The 21,333-nt window shown below is 47.4% G+C and overlaps 1 protein-coding gene across 2 annotated transcripts; it reads left to right on the forward strand.

Moving 5' to 3' along the window:
- The first annotated feature begins 278 nt into the window (after positions 1-278).
- Positions 279-14,571, forward strand: LOC311515763 (zinc finger protein 777-like). 2 transcript variants are annotated; one of them, XM_084619075.1, is made up of 6 exons: positions 279-715; positions 3,024-3,416; positions 7,173-7,299; positions 8,448-8,564; positions 9,940-10,191; positions 13,218-14,571. In XM_084619075.1, exons 1-6 carry the CDS (start codon positions 692-694, stop codon positions 14,315-14,317), a joined length of 2,013 nt encoding a protein of 670 aa, XP_084475201.1. In that variant the 5' UTR covers positions 279-691; the 3' UTR covers positions 14,318-14,571. The 2 variants fall into 2 exon arrangements, with proteins under 2 accessions (XP_084475201.1, XP_084475200.1); XM_084619074.1 differs by having other exon boundaries at positions 280-715; positions 9,937-10,191; positions 13,218-14,570.
- The last annotated feature ends 6,762 nt before the right edge of the window (positions 14,572-21,333 follow it).

Consider the following 21,333-nt stretch of genomic DNA (forward strand, 5'->3'; position numbering starts at 1 on the left):
CTGGCACAGCCCCTTGGCCGAAGCAGCACGTTGTGAATGGGGGCTGAGCTCCGCCCGCGATCCCCTGACTCCGGGAGCCGGGGCTCGCAGCGACCCCCCCCCCGCCCCCGCCGGGCTGCGGGGGAAGGGGCGGGGCTCGGCAGCCGCCTGCCCCGCGGGGGGCCCCTGCGCTGGGCAGAGGCCGGGAGGCGATTCCCCGCCCGGCCGGGGCCGTGCGCCCCCCCCGCCGCCAGGGGCCGCTGCCGGCCCCGCTGCCCGGCCCGCCCCGCCCCGCACGCAGCTCGCGGACCCTGCCAGCGAGGCCGCGGCTCCCGGCTGCGCTCGCTCTGCTCCGCCCGGCAGCGGGGCCGGCCCGTGGCGAGGAGGCGCCGGGACTCTGCCCAGCCCGCGGCGGCAGCGGAGCTCGGGCTCGGCCGGGCCGGGCCGGGCCCCGTTGGGATCCAGCCGCGCGGCTCGTCCCCTGAGCGGGGCGGCGGGCGAGTCTCGTCGTGACTCCCCCGGGCCCCTGCGGAGCAGCCGCGCCCGGCCCGGCCCGGCCCGCCGGCGGCAGAGCTCCGCGGGCCCCGAGCGCCGCCCCCGGCGGGCGGGCGGGGAAACGCTCATGTCCGCCCCCGGGCCGCGGTGAGGGGCGAGCTCCCGATCCCCCCGCCCGGCCGAGCTCCGGCGGCGCCTGGGCCGGGAACAAAGGGCCATGGCCGAGCGGGCCGCTGCCCAGGTAAGGGCCTGGCGGGGGCCCCCGAGCGGGGGCGGGAAATCGCCTGGCGGGGGGAGCCTGGACAGGGGGCCCTCGCGAGCTTCTCCCGGGCCTGGACCCCGGGAGCCGGCCCCGCGGGGAGCGCGGCGCTGCCCGCTGGCTCCTGGGCCGGGCACGGCCCGGGCTGGACGCTGAAGGGGGAGGAGGGTCCTGATCCCCCGGGCGGGAGGCGGGAGCAACAGTGATCTAGCTGGTGTTCCCCAGACACGGGGGGCAGCTCCGCTCCTGCGGGGCCCTTTGCGGCTGGTCCGGGGAGCAGGGAGCGGGGCTTTGCTTTGCTTTGCTCGCCCCGCTGCAGGGGACCGACCTCCCAGCCGGGCCCGCCCTGCCAGCAGCCAGCGCTCCCGCCTGGCTAGGACCGCAGGGTCGGGCTTCTGCTGCGGGGCTGGAGGAGAGCGGTTCCTACCCATTTGTTGTTGAACCATAACTCAGGGTATTGTGTTGCGCACACACACACAGTAGCATCGCAGCCGCCTTCCAGAGGTGGCAGAAATGAGCTTTATGGGACCTTGTGACTGTCGGAGAGTCCCTCTCTCTAAGGGGAAAATGTTTATGCTTAGTGATGATGGTTAATAATACATTCTCTTTTATTTCACAACACTTTAGGTGTTGAGCTTTTTTTTTTGTTTGTTTGTTTCTCTCATAGTCTGGACTGGAGGGTTGAAATCCTAAAGTGTCTGTTGACTTGAAGCATAACTCCACAACCCCATTTCTGTGACTTATTTTTCACATTATAACAGATCTTAGGGGCTCTGTTTTGTTAGTAATGGCGGCTTTGTTTCTCTAGTTTAATTACTTGGATTTTATTATTCTTTGTATAGCTACTTTAATCCCCCAGAGTTCAAAAGCTTTTCATAAAAACTAGACATATCTACGGGGATCCCTAAACAGAGAGACCTCTAGGTGGAACTTCTTTACCAGTATGTGCAAAACGTGTACACAAAGTCGAGGACAGGATATCAAAAATGACTGTATTAAACTAATTCTGTGGGTGAAATCTACAAAGGAGGAAAGTCCAGAATTCTCTTATTCATACCATGACTCTTATGGAAAGTATTAAGGAACGTTAAATGACTATAAAGAGTCAGGTCTCTTTTTTTCTCTCTCATCTGAAGGTATGTCTACGTTGCACACCACTGGCCATGGCTTGTAGGGTGTGTGTAGCTGCACGGTGCAGTGAAAGGTAGGCTGCAACCACCCTGCAGTATGTAGCTACACCCAGCAGTGAAAGGCTTTAGCAGCGGGGAAAGGCTTCTGCAGTGAGGAGCTGCTGGAACCTTTCCTCTTGCCTCTTCCCTGCCAGAGCCTTTCTTTGCGGCTGGAATCTGTCACTGTAGCGGGGAAAAACTCCGGCAGTTCCCTGCTGCCAGAGCCTTTCCCCACTGTCTTCCCCCTGCCAGAGCCTTTCGTCACTGCAGAGATTTGCTGGAGCCTTTCCACACTGTCTTCCCTCCTCCAGAGCCTTTCCTTGCGGTGGGGAACACTCCAGCAGCAAGGAGACAGTGGGACACTACACTGCTAAATAATAGCGGTATATACAAGGAGGGCACAGCTTGGGCTTGTGGGGAGCTGTGTAGGATACAGCCATGTTTCTACTCGCCTAAGCAGTGCCTCACCATCTGCACTGCTGTTTTTACCTGTGCTGGGGGGCAGGTATTGTATGTACTCTATGCACTGCCATAGGGAGGGTGCAGTGTAGACATACCTTGAAAGATGGCACCTCAGTAGCACAGTGCCTCTTGAATTTCTGATGAATCTTTGCTTAGACATCAGTACAGAACCAAATCGCCAAAACCATTTCCAGCGGCAGCCAGGGTCTCCCTTGCAGGTTTTCTTCCTGAGAACTGACAAGAGACATCCCTTATTTTGTGTATTCCAGTGAGAATGTAACCTAAGGATGGTATAGGAGTGAGCTTCTTAATGGCTTCAAATCCATACTGTGACTCTCAACAATCTAAATACTACTAGTCTGGCACACATCGGGAAAAGGGACTACAGACATATAAGAGAGTGAAGTTCATTTCCCCTTTTCTAATCAATTAAAAGATTGAAAAATAACTCTTCCTTTAACTGAAGTCGGTGGGTCCCTTAGATATGAGCTGTAACTGGACATGTGCACTGACTGCTTATTGAAACCCATGGGAATGTCCCCATAAGACTTAAGATCCAATAGCAGGTATTGCTAAGAGCAGGAGACTCTTGCCCTGTTTCGCTCTGTAGCCAACCATGTGACCATGACTCCATGTCTAATGTCTGTCTTTGCAAACAGGGTCCAGAACTGGATGCAGTGACACAGTGCCCATCTCCTTTACTGCCTCCCCTTGTCCCGGAACGAACTTCTGAAAGAGAAACTCAGACTGCAGAGATTTCCCTGACTGTTGTGGCAGCAATTCAAGCCGTAGAGAGGAAGGTGGATTCTCATGCCACACGGTTGTTGGATCTGGAGGGGAGAACTGGGATGGCTGAGAAGAAATTAATAGACTGTGAGAAAACAGCAGTGGAACTTGGCAACCAGTTGGAGAGTAAATGTGCTGCGCTGGGAACTCTGATCCAGGAGTATGGGCTGCTGCAGAGGAGGCTGGAGAACATGGAGAACCTGCTGAAGAACAGGAACTTCTGGATCCTGAGGCTCCCCCCAGGCACTAATGGAGAAGTCCCCAAGGTAACAATAGCTCAGCTAGTGCTGGCAGGGAAGACTAAATGTTCAAACCAGTCTCTAGAGCTTTGCATGCAAGCTCAAGTCTGCAGTTTGGGTGCAGAATTAGAGGCACGTTTTACAAGTGCCTACTGCAGACTAGAGAACAGTAGAGCATGTACTATGGTTCAAGTCAGGCGTGCAGGAGAGCTGGGAAGAAGTGAGCCCTGGTGAGAGTTAATTGAACTAGGAGCTCAAAGCAATTGAGAAATAAAACTGCCCCTTAATATTTTCATGCCTCTTTTCCCTCTCTGGAGCTGTTTGTGGGAAGTGGATCAGAGGAGAATGTCCCTGTTATGAACAAAAATATTAACATAAGAACAGCCAAACTGGGTCAGACCAGTGGTCCATCTAGCCCAGTATCCTGTCTTCTGACAGTGGCCAGTGCCAGGAACTTCAGAGGGAATGAACAGAACAGGGCAATCAAGTGATCCATCCCGTCATCCACTTCCAGCTTCTGGCAAACAGAATAGCCATTGATGGACCTATCTTCCATGAATTTATTTAATTCTTTTTTGAATCTTGTTCTAGTCTTGACCTTCACGACATCCCCTGGCAAAGAGTTTTGCAGGTTGACTGTGCGTTGTGTGAAGAAGTATTTTCTTTTGTTTGTTTTAAACGTCCTGCGTATTAATTTCATTGAGCGACCCCTAGTTCTTGTATTATGGGAAGGAGTAAATAACATTTCCTTATTCATTTTTTCCACACCTGTCAAGATTTTATAGACCTCTATTATATCCCCTCTTAGTCATCTCTTTTCCAAGGTCTAAGAAATCTCCCCTCATATGGAAGCTGTTCTATACCCCAGTCATTTTTGTTGCCCTTTTCTGTGCCTTTTCCAATTCCAATATATTTTTTTTTGAGATGGGGTGACCAGAACTGCATGGAGTATTCAAGATGTGTGTACACCTTGGATTTATACAGAGGCATTAGTCTTATCTATCAGAGGGGTAGCCGTGTTAGTCTGTATCCACAAAAACAATGGGGAGTCAGGTGGCACCTTAAAGACTAACAGATTTATTTGGGCATAAGCTTTCATGGGTAAAAAACCCACTTCTTCAGGTGAGGCATCTGAAGAAGTGGGTTTTTTACACACGAAAGCTTATGCCCAAATAAATCTGTTAGTCTTTAAGGTGCCACCAAACTCCTCGTTGTTTTTGTCTTATGTATCTCTTCCTAATGATTCCCAACATTCTGTTAGCTTTTTTGACTGCCGCTGTACATTGAATGGATGTTTCCAGAGACCTGTCCACTGACTCCAGGATATATTTCTTGAGTGGTCACAGCTAATCTAGACCCCCATCATTTTGTATTTATAGGTGGGATTATGTTTTCCAGTGCTCATTACTTTGCAGTCTGCTTTACTATCTTGAGTAATTTTGTATCATCTGCCAATTGGGCTATCTCACTGTTCACCCCTTTTCCCAGATCATTTATGAATGTGTAGATCGCCACTGGTCCCAGTACAGGCCCCTGGGGGACACCACTATTGACCGCTCTCCATTCTGAAAATTGACCATTTATTCCTACTCTTTGTCTCCTGTCTTTTTAAACCAGTTACTGATCCATGAGAGGACCGTCCCTCTTATCCCATGACTGCTTGCTTTACTTAAGATTCTTTGTTGAGGGACCTTGTCAAAGGCTTTCTGAAAGTATACTGTATCCAGTGGATCTCTCTTATCCACTTGTTTGTTTGACTCCCTCAAAGAATTCTAATAGATTGGTGAGGCATGATTTCCCTTTTCAAAAGCTGTGTTGACTCTTCCAAAACAAAACATGTTCATCTATGTTTGATAATTCTGTTCTCTACTATAGTTTCAATCAGTTTGCCTGGTACTGAAGTTAGGTTTGCTGGCCTGTAATTGCTGGAATCACCTCTGGAGCCTTTTTTGAAAATTGGTGTCACATTAGCTATTGTCCAGTCATCTGGTGCAGAAGCTGATTTAAGTGATAGGTTACATACCACAGTTAGTAGTTCTGCAATTTCACATTTGAGTTCCTTCAGAACTCTTGGGTGAGTAGCATCGGGTCCTGATGACTTATTACTGTTTAATTTATCAGTTTGTTCCCTAAGCTTCCTCAGATTTGTCATTTAAAAAGAATGGCTCAGGTGTGGGAATCTCTCTCACACATCCTGTGAACTGAAGACTGATATAAATAATTTGTTTAGTTTCTCTGCAATGGCCTTATCTTTGACTGCTCCGTTAACACCTTGATTGTCCAGTGATCCCACTGATTGTTTAGCCAGCTTCCTGCTTCTGATGTACTAAATATTTTTTTGCTGTAGGGATTTTTTTAAAGTAGGGATTTCTCAGATCCAGTTAATTAGGATTTGGGGGTAATGGTTCATGGCTGGCAGTCTTCTTCCAGTAGCCAGACTTCTTCTTAGTGTATACACAACGTGCCTCAGGTGGCACGTGACCAGGATTCATCATTGTATTTGGTCCACTGGCTGGATCATTAGCTTCCACGGCCAAGGCCGGGTACTGATGGGCAGTGTGACGTGAACGCTGATCCATGCCAGACTGATTCCCTGATATTACAAGTTGCTATTAGTGAGGCAACCAAGCAACAGAAGAGAGCAGGAAGGGGGTGTCTGAGGCTAGGAAAGGGTGGCAGGAAGCAACAGGTAGGTGTTCTCTGGTGCCAGGCAAAAGGGCATAGCTGGGACTCAGGAGAAAGGGGACAGGCTTGATGTACTTAAAAATTGGTACTAGGTGAACAATGCAACCAAAGAAAAATAAAAGTTCCTTTAATGTTCATTCATATTTGCATTGACAGCTTTTGTACTTCACAGATATTTTAGCAAGTATGTTTACTGGTGGAAATGTCATTGAAAATGGTATTTTTTTAAAATAAACGTTGTTGCATATTCACAAAGACTATCAAATTTATAAGTGTCAGTACTTGACTGCAAACTTCATTCTGAATCATAGTCATCCAATCGGAACTGAAACAAAGGGCTGTGTGTCCAATCCAAACTGCTCTGTTCAAATACTCATAACAAAGTCCTTGCAAATTAGCTACAGCTTGGAATTATTTGCAGAAATAATTAGTTGGCAAATAACCGCAAAAACTGCAATCTGTTTGATGATTTTATCAGGTGGAATTCACCATATGAATGAATTATTATGAAATATTTTCCCAGCTCTGCAGAAAAGAGCTGCCTTTGTGTGTATCTGAAAACTGTAAACATTTCTGAATCAGATTTGTATAATAACTAGTGACAGTCCAAAACTGTGAACCTCAGGTCTGGAGGTCCAGAGTTCTGGAGCAATTAAACATGGGGGTTTGAGGTCATCTCCTTCACAGAAATGAGGATCAACCATGATGCCTGATTCTGATCTCATTTAATAATTTGACGCACATTATAACTTGAGTAATTTCAGTGGCCTTGGTCCCGGTTTATATTGATGTGAGATCAGAATCGGATCTGTGGGGTTTGGGGTTTGGATAAATTCTGATCTGGATTTGAAGCCGACAGTGTTCAGAGCCAGGGTTTCAATTGAGATACATTATATTGTGGAAATAGGAATCTGAGAATTGTTTCCAGATACACATGAGAATAGATTTGTGTTGTGGATTCTTCACCTCACTGAATTAGCTTTGACATCTGAGTGGGATGGAGAGAGGATTTATTCCCCTTTCACTGAAGTTAAGGAATCAGATGCCAAGATATAAGTGTTACAGAAGGTGCTAAGTGTTTAACATTTGTGATTCCAGGTGCCTGTGACATTTGATGACGTCTCAGTCTATTTCAATGAGAAGGAGTGGGAGAAACTAGATGAATGGCAGAAGGAACTGTATAAGAATGTGATGAAGGGCAATTATGAATCTTTGGTCTCCTTAGGTAAAGATCAGTTTTCACCTGTTATAAACGAACTTCAGAGATTTTACAGGCTGGTGGGTCAGCACATAGCATCCTCAGTGCCTTTATGATTGAAGGTCAGCTCTGTTTTAAAAGTAGACTTAAAAATACTCCTCCTTCCATTGTTTTCTAGCTTTTGGTAGTGACTGGTCATGTGTGTGTTCATCCCTTATAAATAAGGCTATGATTTTTTTCATGGAGATCATGGTAGTTACAGAATCCGTGACTTCCAACGACCTCCGTGACTTTAGCTCCGGGGGGGGAAGGGGTGTGTGTGTGCGGAGCACCGAGTGGCCCTAACCCCTGGAGCTCTGAGTGGGTGGCGAGGGGGGCCCCCGGAGCTCCGAGCACCCCCTAGAGCGCCGAATAGGACCCCACAGCTGCCTAACCATTGCCCGACAGTGTGGGGACCCTGCAGCTGAGCTTCCCATTTTGTCATGGATATTTTTAGTAAAAGTCACAGGCTTCTGTGAATTTTTCTTTATTGCCCATGACCTGTCTGTGACTTTTACCGAAAATATCCATAACAAAATCTTAGTCTTTCTTATAAACACTGTTAGGCGATCCTCACGTCAGGGCTGAGACATGCTGGCAGAGCAGCAAGGGAAAAGCCTACATTGTTTGCTTATGCTGCCCCTATTTTCTGGATAAACACGGGACACGGGTCTCCAAAACTCTTAATCCAGTGCCTTTAAGGAATGCGGAGTTCACTTTAAAATGGTGCTTTGAATATAAAACCTGCTGTGGACGTATAGACACGTGCATTAATAATTAGAGACTGACATTCAGCACTAACCTAGTGCTGTTCCCATTTAAGTTGGGCCACTGCTGAACTCCTCTGAAATGTCCCCCCCCCCCCCCAAAAATCTCCTTTGCTAAAGGGTGGTGGCTGGTCATCGCTTCTGGATTATGGTGCTGGGGGAGAAGTGACTTTTATGAAAAATGGCGAGGAACGGTTCCTGTACGCAGATGCTTTTCAGATCATTATGATAAAGAACAAGTGCCCTAAAGAGACACTGTCCAGCTGATTTCAGAGTCTGAGTTAAATGTAATTTCAGGTCTTATGTAGGAAAGGTAAGGGGAAATGTTGTTAAAGCTTATGGCACAATAATCTCTTTCTCACTGAATAGACTCTGCAATTTCCAAACCTGGTGTTTTGTCACATATCGAACAAGGAGTAGAGTCACAGGTCAGAGGGCAGCAGGACTCAGATGAGGAGAGAGAAATCCTTACTGACCCCAGTGCAGGTGAGTAGCAGATTAACGCAATACTGAGTAAATGTATTAATTGTAGCATCTGAAAGTAAAATAATGATATGGTGCAATGCACATCTGGGGGCACTGATTCTGGGCAGAATGCAGGGTTCTGCCAGAGATGGAGTAGAGAGAGAGAAAAAAAAGGCAGGAGTGTTCCCTGGCTGGGTTGCTACAGTGAGGAAAGAACACAGAGACAGTAAGGGGAGAGGGAAAGCACAGTTGGGGTTAAAGACAATCTTAGGTTCAAGGGAGCAAGGTTTGGACATGTAATTACTCAGTATCCAGATATAGGTCAGCCTGCAAAACAGTGACCCTCCAGGCTGTGGAGAGTCCTGGGAACAGGGCACTGTAAGTGGTGGAATGACTCAGCAGGGAAACCAGTACAGCTGCAGTCAGCAAGGTATCTTCCTTGCAGGGTTAGTGCTTATAACAAGGAAAGAGAATCAGCTAATATAAGCAGGGAAATGGAAATGCTGGGGGTTCAGCCCAATCTTTCCAAAGGCCCCCGCTTCTCCCCTGCCTCCCAAGCAGCCGCTCTTATAGCCCTTCTTTCTATCTATCTGCCTCTCCTCACTGTAGCCTCTAAGCACCTCACAGTCACTGATGGATTTGTCTTCAGAGTATCCCTTTGAGGTAAGGTGTGCTAGTCCATGTTTTATAGATGAAGAGTCTGAGGCACAGGATAGATTAAGTGACTTGTCCAGGTTAACACAGGCAGTCTGGCTGACGGAGACGTTGACCCCAAGTATCCTGAGTCCCAGTCCAGGGCCCTATCCATTAACCCATCCTTCCTAGCATGCCTCTCTGAGTGCACCTTTCCAGACTGAGGGGAAGCTAAGATGGAGTGAACACCCTGTTCACTGGGGACCAGGTGGTGTCTCTGCACCTTGTCCCATTAGGAGAGGTGAGGATTAGGGCAACCAGAATGAGCAACTGGTGGATCAGAGAGCGAAGGTGGAATGAGCTCACTGTGTGGCCAAGAGGCTGGATATGGAGCTGCATAGAAAGGTGATGGAGGGCTGGGGTGAGATGGTCTTGGAGAAAGAGTTTATACTGGCTACCGGATTCTGGACCCCCTGAAGCTTGCAGCCTTGGGATTTAGGAAGATCATTAACCCCGGGAATGTTTGAGGTGACTGAGGCACTACTAAAGACTTCTGCAGCAGTGGTTTGAGGTCAGGGCAAATCACCTTCTGCAGGAAAACGCAAAAATGGCAAATCAGCCCTAAAACTGTGATGTCTGCCATGCCACAGCTCTTTCCGTGATGTGACTGCACTGTGAATCAGAAAAGGGTTATTGCTAATGGTTTCTTATATCCCAACTCAGTGGGACGAATCATATCTGGGTTCTCTCTTTATTGCAGCAGGTATAAGGGTTGTGATCAAAACAGAGGAGATTCATCCTGAGGACTGCCCTGAAAACCTGGAGCTGCACAGAATGTTGGAACGATCAGAAGGAAGTTTCCCGAATCCAGACCAGGAAGCAACCCATGGTAGTCCGTATGGCTCAGTAACACCTCCGAGAAACCCCTCAGGGAACTGTCTGGACGAGTCCACCGAATATAAAACAGATTTCAGTGAAATCAGAAGAGTCATTGTTCAGCAGGGTAACTGCACAGGTGAGAGGCTGTATGTGCTGAATGTGAGAAAAGCTTTAGGCCAAGGAGAAGCCTTGTATTACATCAGAGGAGCAGAGCAAAAGCAGGACGGTATGAATGTACAGTGAGGAAAAGCTCCAGGGTACAGCAGTGACGTACAGTGCAGCAGAGAATCCATATGGGAGGGAAGCCCAGAGTCTGCCTGGGGGGAGGAGAGAACCTTTTAAGCAAAAGAACAGTCTTAAATCCCACCAGAAACCCATGCAGGAGGAAAACCTGTGGAAGTAGTGACCATGAGAGCAGCGGAAGTCACACATGAAGTCAGGGGACTCCAGAGTAAGACACACCAGACGCATATAGTAAATGTCAGAAACGTCTCTCTGAAGACCAGTCCTACTGCACAGCAGAGACTTCATTCATTAGGCTGTAGCAGGTGACTAGCATGTTCCTGGTAGGGTGAAGGCTTCAGCCACATTTTGTGTCCTATTAGACATCAGAGACTCGAGAGTGAGACCCCTTGCCAATGCATTGAGTATGAGAGGAACTCTATTATAGTGCAAAATCTTGTAAAATGCCAGTGAGCCCACACTACAGATACTCACTACATGGAATGGAGGAAAGCATTAGCCAACCATATGCGCTTCTCCATCACCAGCTACTCTGCTCAGAAACTGGATCAAAACACTGAAGAAACTAAGTGCTTCAGAGATAAACTCGGCTATCCCCAAACAATGCTTTTCCTGAGGATTTACCACATCCTAGCAGCTCCCTCTGAGTAGAAGAAAACTGCTGTATAAATACTATGAGCTAAAATAGGATTAAGGTAGATTTGGAAGTGTGTTCGGATGACTGTTACATAGGAACTAGAGTTAAATCTTGTAACCTGTCAAAGGTCTTATTCCTAGAAGGCAAGGAATTGGGTATAAAGTTATTGGTGAGCTCTGTTAGGGGAGAGCAGACACCCGGACTATCTACTGGACCTATATGTATACCTTGGATGTTCTGTGCCATGTAGCGTGACTGGGAACTAATCAAATACCACGCCCAGTGGAAAGCAGAGGCTACCTCATACTTACCCAGAGGGGCCTGATCACCATGCCAAGTTTTCCAGGGAGACCCAGAGTGATGATTAACTGGGTCCTGTGATTAGTGCAAATATTTTCTATTCTGCTAAGTCTGTCTTGCTAATGTGGCCAAAAAGGAAAAGCCAGCTTCGTCATAGTTCTGTGTGGTCAGAGTGATTTCATCCCGTTTTGCCTAACACATCCTTTTCCTACAAGTGGGGAATACAGAGGGAGAATTCTAAAACAAACCTAAAATGGATCAAATTGTTTTAGCCAAATTGACGTTACTGGAGTGCTCTATCTCATCCAGGACTTTACCATCCAAAGTAAAACTTGGATGAAAGTGCCCCCCCCGTGCCTTGTAGCTCAGTATTATGTGCTGCTTTATGGTATTTTGTGTTGCCAAGATCTCTCTGGCTTTTGTGAAGATCAGTAAACAACCCTCTCCACACACACACACCCTTTTTTTTTTTTTTTTTAAGAAACCTTTTCTTGTTTCTCTCAGTAGCTGGCAGCCAACTATTTATCTGGGTTATATGTGCATTCCTCTGTTTTCTTACCTATCCCCTACCGACACAAAGTGAATTGGAACAATTTTTGACCCTACTTTTAGTTAGCTTATTTCATAGATATGTTTAGCTCCATCCTAGGTGATCCTAGATGCACGTGATGACAATTTGCTGCTATGGTGGTGGTGGTGTAGCGCTGTCCTGTAGGAACTGAGCCGTGTCTCACTGACAAACCCTGACTCTCTAAAGTGTAAAAGCTAATAATAGCTTTGTTTATATACAAATGGCAAGACCGAGCCAGACTCCTGCTGCAGGACTTAAGGCTGGCAAACAAGCACTCTTCCCAGGTTGGGGTCTGCACAGTGTCATTGAGGATGCTTCTGATCTTGCTGAGAATGATCTATACTCAGCCAATATTTTATTAACAAGGGGATACCACAAAATGGTGTCCCTGAACTGTATGCCAGGCCACATTTGTTTCAGGGTGAAGTGGGTGAGGGGATTGCTGAATAGATTACCATATATACTCGTTCGTAAGCCAAATATTTTTGGTAAAAAAGTGACGCATCAAAGAGGGGGGGTCGGCTTATAAACGGGTTTTCAGCAAAATTTGATGATTTTAAACTCTATGAAATCATTAAATTGACTATCTAATACATTGTCGTTTTATTTACCTGGAGCATCTGCAGGCATGGAGCCCCTCAGTTCCCTTTGGCAGCGGTTTGCCATTCCCAGCCAATGGGAGCTGCGGGAAGTGGCGCCATTGAGAGCTGAGGGGCTCCGTGCCTGCGAACACTCCAGCTTAAACAAAACATCCCGACCCGCCAGCGGTTTACCCTGATGGGCCAGGAGCCAAAGTTTGCCAACCCCTGAAATGTAGGGTCGGCTTATGAAAGGGTCATACAGTTCTTACCATTTTTACTTATCCATCCTGGGGTTGTCGGTTTATAAACGAACTGTCTTATGATCGAGTATATACAGTAAATTTGTTTTCCCATTTAAACAAATATACCTCCTCATACCCAAGTGGGGAAGTAGATAAGTTCATGGAGGATAGGTCAATCAATGGCTATTAGCTAGGATGGGCATGGATGGTGTCCCTAGCCTCTGTTTGCCAGAAGCTGGGAATGACCAACAAGGGATGGATCACTTGATGATTATCTGTTCTGTTCATTCCCTCTGGGGCACCTGGCATTGGCCACTGTTGGAAGACAGGATTCTGGGCTAGATAATTTAGTTGGGGATTGGTCCTGCTTTGAGCAGGGGGTTGGACTAGATGACCTTCGGAGGTCCCTTCCAACCCTGATATTCTATGATTCTATGGACCTTTGGTCTGACCCACCATGTCACTTGCTCCTAAAAACTCTTCAGGCAGTTTCCGTTGTGTATCAAGAATGTCTTAATCATAAGAGGCTTCCTTTATCCTAAGCAGATGAAATTAATGATGTCTTGGTTCTCTTTTGAATTTTCCCAGATGACGGGATTGTGATCAAAACTGAGGAAGAGGATGATCCTGACACCCTGGAGCCATATACCATGTTCTCAGGCAGGGCAGAGCAGCAGATTTTCCAGAATCATGAGCAGGGGGCAACCTGTGAAGCTCAGTGCAGTTCCAAAATGCAACAGAGAAACCCAATCGGAAACAGGCCGGGGCAATCTACTCCCTGTGAAAGAGACTCCAGTGAAACGAAGACGGTCATCGTCCACCAGAGAAACCGCACCAGGGAAAGACCGTATATCTGTCCTGAGTGTGGGAAAAGCTTCATGCTGAAGATCAACTTTATAATCCACCAGAGGAACCATCTCAAAGAGGGGCCCTATGAATGTAACGAGTGCGACTTAAGCTTCAGGATCAAGCAGCAGTTTCTCCTGCACCAGCGTAGCCACACACGACGGGGAGTCGGCCCGGCCCGACGTGTGGAGAACTTCAGAGACAAGCACAGCCTCAAGCCAGAGCCGAGAACGCCGCCTGCAGGGAAACCCTATAAATGCACTGAGTGTGAGAGCAGCTTCAGCCACAAGTCGAGCCTCAGCAAACACCAGATCACGCACGTGGGGGAGCGGCCGTACACATGCAGTGAGTGCAGGAAGAGCTTCCGGCTGCAGATCAGCCTGATAATGCACCAGAGGATCCACACGGGGAAGAGCGAGATGTCCTTCATATGCCCTCAGTGTGGGAAAAACTTTAGTCGTCCCTCCCATCTCCTCAGGCACCAGAGGACTCACACGGGGGAGCGGCCCTATAAATGCACCCAGTGCGAGAAAACCTTCAGTGAGAAGTCCAAGCTTACCAACCACTACCGCATCCACACGCGGGAGCGGCCGCATGCCTGCACTGAATGCGGCAAAGGCTTTATCCGCAAGCACCACCTGCTGGAGCACCAGCGCATCCACACCGGGGAGCGCCCCTACCACTGCACTGAGTGCGGCAAGAACTTCACTCAGAAGCACCACCTGCTGGAGCACCAGCGGGCTCACACCGGCGAGAGGCCCTACCCCTGCACTGAGTGCACGAAGTGCTTCCGATATAAACAGTCCCTTAAGTACCACTTGAGGACGCACACAGGGGAGTAGGAGCCAATGGGAGCTGCCTCCAAGCTGGGCATTTGAGTCCGGAGTCTGTGTGAAAGGAAGCAGTGGTGCAAGAGCGTGTAGGGACTGATAATTTGATGTAAAACAAATGAAGCAAATAACATGCAGCAAAATTAAAAAGAACAGAAAAAGCTAATTTAGGGTAAATATTCATCATAATGTACAGGATATTTTGCTGACGTAGGACTAACTGCTTTTTAAATCTATTCCTTTTGATAATAAATGTGAAGTAACTTTTATTTGATACGCAAATTTAAGATTTCAGTTTTTTAAAATATATAATTTTACACTGTACATCGTACCTTTTAATCTGGAAAATCCCAAAGTGGTTTACATGCCTTATACAGGGATTGTCACCTGCTGCCGAGATGCAGCTGCCCCAGGGTGGAACATGGCATCTCTTTAACAGTGCGCAGGAATAGTACATGCTCCAATCCCAGTCGCGATGATTAGTATATCCACACAGAAACTACAAAAGGAATTTTGTATGGATTATTTAAATATAAAATGATAAAGGATGGCTTGCCCTAACAATGATTAATTATACAATACCGTGGAATCCCAGTCACGTTAAAATGGTCATGCCATCTGGAAGCCAGCCAGCCACCTACCTCTTTATCGTTCTGGGAAGATAGACAGTGTAAAGTGGAAATTTGTCTAGCTGACTGATGTAAAGACCCCTGCTCTTGTGATGAAAAAAATCTACTCAGTTATCCCGTCTGTCTCCCTGCCAACACATGATGTTCCCAAATGTGTTGGTCGTTCTTATTTCAAAGGACCCAAGTGGTAAAGTTTCCACTGCATCCCTTGTCCAACTGTTCTCAGCTGCCCCATCTCAGCATTAGAAAGTTTGAAGATATACGTTAACTCTCTAATGGGCTTTATTAGAGCGTAAGTGGTCAGGGCCTTGGTGTTCTATTTCACCTGAAAGAGCACTGCCCTCTTGAACACTGCACTGGGGCATTGGCTCAGTGCATGTTCATTCAGTCAGGTCTGGGAGGGGAGGGCGGGGCTGGGAGATCCTCGGAGGAGCCCTCTCAGCGCACAGTGCTCAGAGTGATGTGGAGCCAGGTGCTAGTTTCCCAGCACAGTATCCCTGTCTAGTGTGTCCTGCTGTGAATGGGAAAGAGCAGCGCAGCACAGAGTGGGATGGTTGTGTCGCAGGTGCTCTGCTGGGTGCGTTTGGCGTGGCTCTGAATCTCCTGCAGCCCAGGGTGGGAATAGGAATGAAGCCTTGGGTTGGGTTTAGGAAACACCGGTTTCTAGATCTGGTTGTGTTTCCCAGGGATCCGCTGAATGGTGAATATTCAGGTATTGAGTTTCATGTTATTGTCACACTGGAGTCAGTGCAGAGTGAGGGACCAATAGCTCTTCATACTGGGCTATAAACAATCCAGCTTTGTGCTACTGGATTGCTCCTTCCTCCCAGTGCCTTTTTCTGAAATTCTTACAGCTCTGTGATTATTCCAGTTCTGTCATCTCATGATTCTTGCAGTTCACGTGATTAGTGGCATCACATTTAATTTTATTGGCTTTGGTCACAGATTAAATCTAGAGAAATTTGAGCGGAAAAGTCGTATTAGTCTGTACAGTGCACTCCTGGGTGCCGACGTAGAATCCTCTCCTGTTGGATGAAATTCTCCCCCGTGCAGATGGCCAGCACCTGGGTGAGTGAAGTAGGATTTAAGTGGTGCCAGTGCCTTATTCTGGCCTGACCACAGATAAATTGCACCCACTTGGACAATATGGCCAGTAAACCATGGCGTTTATTTCCTTTTAAAGCTGTTAATGTGGTTTTCAGGCTAAATTGTGTGCTACGCAAAAATAAGCATCTCGTTAGAGGTATCGATGTATGTTCTGTTTATATAAAATGTAATGTATTAGCTGGCTATGCACTGACTCTAAAGCGCTTATGTGGCCCCAGTTATCATAGTATCTGAGTACTTCACAACCTGTAATGTGTTTATCCCGTCACACCCTGTAAGGAATTGAACGCAGGTCCTATACATGCTAAGCATCAGCCCTAATCACTGGACTGGCCTTGCTTCGTGGGCCCTTACAACTTGATTTTGCAATAGAGCATTGTACTGGAAATTGCAGTGGTACCTCCCTCCCGCAAATTATAATACCATATATTTCCTCTGGCTGTTTTAATTGCGTAGCTCTAATGCTTGGAATTCTCTTCTTCCAGATAAAATACAAGCATTCTGGATTGAGAGAATTTAAAAAGTAACCAGATCCGCTACAAAGATATGGGGAACCAGTATAAAGCCAGTCAGGGACTGTCTCGGCATTTGAACTATGGACTCTGCTGGGTGCCCATACTATTTGGTGACTGGCCTGTTCTGTGAGCTCTTCCCCTGTGCAGGGGGTGCTGCTCATGCCCAGAGCTGAGGAAGAATCTTCTCTGGGTTTTGCTTTAAATGGCTACCGGCTGGGTTCCAGGCTGTACTCTGTCTCTTCAGCATAGCCCATCGCCTAGCGAGGAGAAACGGGGACTGCCCAGCCCAGCATGGGAGAGGGAGTGGGGAAACACTAATGTCCACCCTTGTGCGCAGATGAGGGGGTGAGATCTGGAGTCCTGCCCCACTGAGTTCCATCTGCATCTGGGATTGGGAAGGTGGATCCTGGCTGAATGTGGGCTCCAGCTCAGGTGAGCGATTTAACCTGGGCTCTGAAAGCAGAAAGCTGTATTGTCTCAGAGGCTGTAGCAAACACAGACTTGTGTGTTGTCCAGCTAGTAGAAAGGGACGGCGCTGGCCTGTGAGTATTGGCTGTACGTGCAACACAACTCCACTCACTGTTGGGAAAAGACAATTGTGTTGTACATTCCGGGCTGCATACATATTATGTTTTAATGTCACGCTTGGAAGGAGGTTTCCTTTTTCCAGACTGGTAATGCTTTGAATTAGGCCAGCCAACCCAGACTTCAGGGGATGTCGTCGTTTCACTCTCTGTATTTAAGTTTAAATTAAACCTATAGCATCAAGTTCGGCTCTCATTTTCATCCAGGCACTGAATGCAGCCGTTAGAAAAATTTGGCCCTATTTTCTCAGTATGTTTTTAAATTAAAATTCCTTTCTCAATGTTAAAGATTTAAGAATGTTTCTCTTATTGTTATGACCCATGGGCTGTGGTTCCCTCTGAGATGAGTATTTGTCAGCTGAATTGGTTTATTCTCAAGTTGTAGGTGCAAGAGTGAAGGAGTTTGTAGGCTTGTGCAGAAGCTGCTCTGCAAACCAATGTCAACTGAACATACTGAACCAAATAACAGAAATCACCAGTGCAGACAAGACACCAAGCTTCTTAAATAGGTTTTAGTTCTTAAATGAGCCTCTGATCTTGCAATCAGATCAGTGTGGGTGCAGGGTCACTGGTTTGTGTGCCTAGCATGTGTCTGTATAGTGCCTTGGTCAATGGAGTCCCATCTCAGTTGGGGCCTCTTGGTGCTGCTGTGATACATCATATGGTCTGCCTATGCGGATCGGATTGCAGGATGGGGGCCAGAGTCTGTCTTACAAACATAAGGTCCAAAAGGATCAGAGGCTAATCTGGGACTGCTGTGGAGACAGAAAATATCTGAAAGCTGATGTAAAGAATTTAGGGGGCAGGGTATGAAACAGCCTTGCTTTGGTGTGTGATGTGCATGTCAAGTTTCAGCCCAAAGCAATGTAAGCTGTCAAGAGATTTAACTCCTCTATCAGCTTCATAATTAACACCTCAATAAACCATAAAGTATCTTCACTGGAATGTGACTCTGTAAGAACAAAGATCCAAGCTCAGGAAGCACCGAGGGGCCAATGGCAAGTGAGAGCTCTTGAGTTGTGTCTCGTAGCTGACTCTGCCAGATGAGAATATGACCTTGCATTCCTCTAATTTTCTGTCCTTGGAAACAGGTTCTGGGATGGGTTGTGGAGTCATGCATCCAATGCATTTACAACCCCCTGTGGCCTCTGAATGAACTTCATTGCAAACTGCAGAGATTTCCCTGTGGGCAATAGTGGCTGCAATTCAAGCTAGGGAGAGGAAGGTGGATTCTCAAGTCACGCGATTACTGAGTCAGGAGGGGAGAATGGGAACGGCTGAAAAGAAATTAATAGACTGTGAGAGGACAGTGATGGAGTTTGATAACCAGCTGGGGAGTAAGTGGGCTGTGGTGGAAATTCTGATCCAGGAGTACAATCTATTGCAGAGAATGTGGAGAACCTGCTGAAGAACAAGAACTTCTGGATTCTGAGACTTCCCCAGGCACTAATGGTGAAGTTCTCAAGTTAACAATATCTCAACTAGTGGTAGGAGCAAAGCCTGACTCTGAGTCAGACATTAAAGAGGTGTTTAGCATGGGCGGAAAGAATTTTTTGTGATTAACGCACACAACTGAGAGTCATAAGATCTGAGTTCTATTTCTGCTTCTGCCAGAGACTTCCGGTGTGACCTTGTGCAAGTCATTTACGTTACAGTAGTGCCTAGGAACCCCAGTCTAGGGTCAGGCACAATTCTGCTAGCTGCTGTACAGAGAAGTAACAAAGAAAACAGTCCCTGCCTGAGAGGGGTCGCAGTCTAGGTGAGGGACAGGATGCAACAGGTGGGCAGAACAGACAGCTGGGGGGATGAATGGACAATAAAGCACAATGTAGCCAAATCTAGGACAAAAGTGAATCCGTCTCTTCTTACGGATCCCTCCGTTCCCGGTTGCCCATCTTCAGATGCGTAGAGCTGGCCTGGCTGTTTCCGCCTCTGAGATTCTTGGCTTAATGGTGAAATCCTAGCGGATCTTAAACATAAAAAAGAAGCTTACAAGAAGTGGAAGGTTGGACATATGACCAGGGAAGAGTATAAAAATATTGCTCGGGCATGTAGGAATGTTATCAGGAGGGCCAAATTGCACCTGGAGCTGCAGCTAGCAAAAGATGTGAAGAGTAACAAGAAGGGTTTCTTCAGGTATGTTGGCAACAAGAAGAAAGCCAAGGAATGTGTGGGCCCCTTACTGAATGAGGGAGGCAACCTAGTGACAGAGGATGTGGAAAAAGCTAATGTACTCAATGCTTTTTTTGCCTCTGTTTTCACTAAAAAGGTCAGCTCCCAGACTGCTGCGCTGGGCATCACAAAATGCGGAAGAGATGGCCAGCCCTCTGTGGAGATAGAGGCGGTTAGGGACTATTTAGAAAAGCTGGACGTGCACAAGTCCATGGGGCCGGACGAGTTGCATCCGAGAGTGCTGAAGGAATTGGCGGCTGTGATTGCAGAGCCACTGGCCATTATCTTTGAAAACTCGTGGCGAACCGGGGAAGTCCCGGATGACTGGAAAAAGGCTAATGTAGTGCCAATCTTTAAAAAAGGGAAGAAGGAAGATCCTGGGAACTACAGGCCAGTCAGCCTCACCTCAGTCCCTGGAAAAATCATGGAGCAGGTCCTCAAAGAATCAATCCTGAAGCACTTGCATGAGAGGAAGGTGATCAGGAACAGCCAGCATGGATTCACCAAGGGAAGGTCATGCCTGACTAATCTAATCGCCTTTTATGATGAGATTACTGGTTCTGTGGATGAAGGGAAAGCAGTGGATGTATTGTTTCTTGACTTTAGCAAAGCTTTTGACACGGTCTCCCATAGTATTCTTGTCAGCAAGTTAAGGAAGTATGGGCTGGATGAATGCACTATAAGGTGGGTAGAAAGCTGGCTAAATTGTCGGGCTCAATGGGTAGTGATCAATGGCTCCATGTCTAGTTGGCAGCCGGTATCAAGTGGAGTGCCCCAAGGGTCGGTCCTGGGGCCGGTTTTATTCAATATCTTCATAAATGATCTGGAGGATGGTGTGGATTGCACTCTCAGCAAATTTGCGGATGATACTAAACTGGGAGGAGTGGTAGATACGCTGGAGGGGAGGGATAGGATACAGAAGGACCTAGACCAATTGGAAGATTGGGCCAAAAGGAATCTGATGAGGTTCAATAAGGATAAGTGCAGGGTCCTGCACTTAGGACGGAAGAACCCAATGCACAGCTACAGACTAGGGACCGAATGGCTAGGCAGCAGTTCTGCGGAAAAGGACCTAGGGGTGACAGTGGATGAGAAGCTGGATATGAGTCAGCAGTGTGCCCTTGTTGCCAAGAAGGCCAATGGCATTTTGGGATGTATAAGTAGGGGCATAGCGAGCAGATCGAGGGACGTGATCGTTCCCCTCTATTCGACATTGGTGAGGCCTCATCTGGAGTACTGTGTCCAGTTTTGGGCCCCACACTTCAAGAAGGATGTGGATAAATTGGAGAGAGTCCAGCGAAGGGCAACAAAAATGATTAGGGGACTGGAACACATGAGTTATGAGGAGAGGCTGAGGGAGCTGGGATTGTTTAGCCTGCAGAAGAGAAGAATGAGGGGGGATTTGATAGCTGCTTTCAACTACCTGAAAGGGGGTTCCAAAGAGGATGGCTCTAGACTGTTCTCAATGGTAGCAGATGACAGAACGAGGAGTAATGGTCTCAAGTTGCAGTGGGGGAGGTTTAGATTGGATATTAGGAAAAACTTTTTCACTAGGAGGGTGGTGAAACACTGGAATGCGTTACCTAGGGAGGTGGTAGAATCTCCTTCCTTAGAGGTTTTTAAGGTCAGGCTTGACAAAGCCCTGGCTGGGATGATTTAACTGGGAATTGGTCCTGCTTTGAGCAGGGGGTTGGACTAGATGACCTTCTGGGGTCCCTTCCAACCCTGATATTCTATGATTCTATGATTCTGGTTTCCGATATATAATGTGAGATACCCAGGAATGGAGGGCACACTGAAGCTACTACTGATAACTTGGAGTTTTGCCTGTCTGGGTCTAAGATCCCTGTTTTAGTAGTGAGGGGAAATAGTACTGGCCTACCTCTCTGGAGTGTTGTGAGGATGCATTCACTGATACTTGTGAGGCACTACTATGAGCCCCAACACTGGATCATCTGGGCATTTCAAATATGTTTGTGTTTCAAGATACAGGGCTATTCAGCTAAAACATTTTATTCAGC

Source organism: Lepidochelys olivacea, assembly GCF_965140295.1.
Source record: "Lepidochelys olivacea isolate rLepOli2 genome assembly, chromosome: 2".
Classification (NCBI taxonomy): Eukaryota; Metazoa; Chordata; order Testudines; family Cheloniidae; genus Lepidochelys; species Lepidochelys olivacea.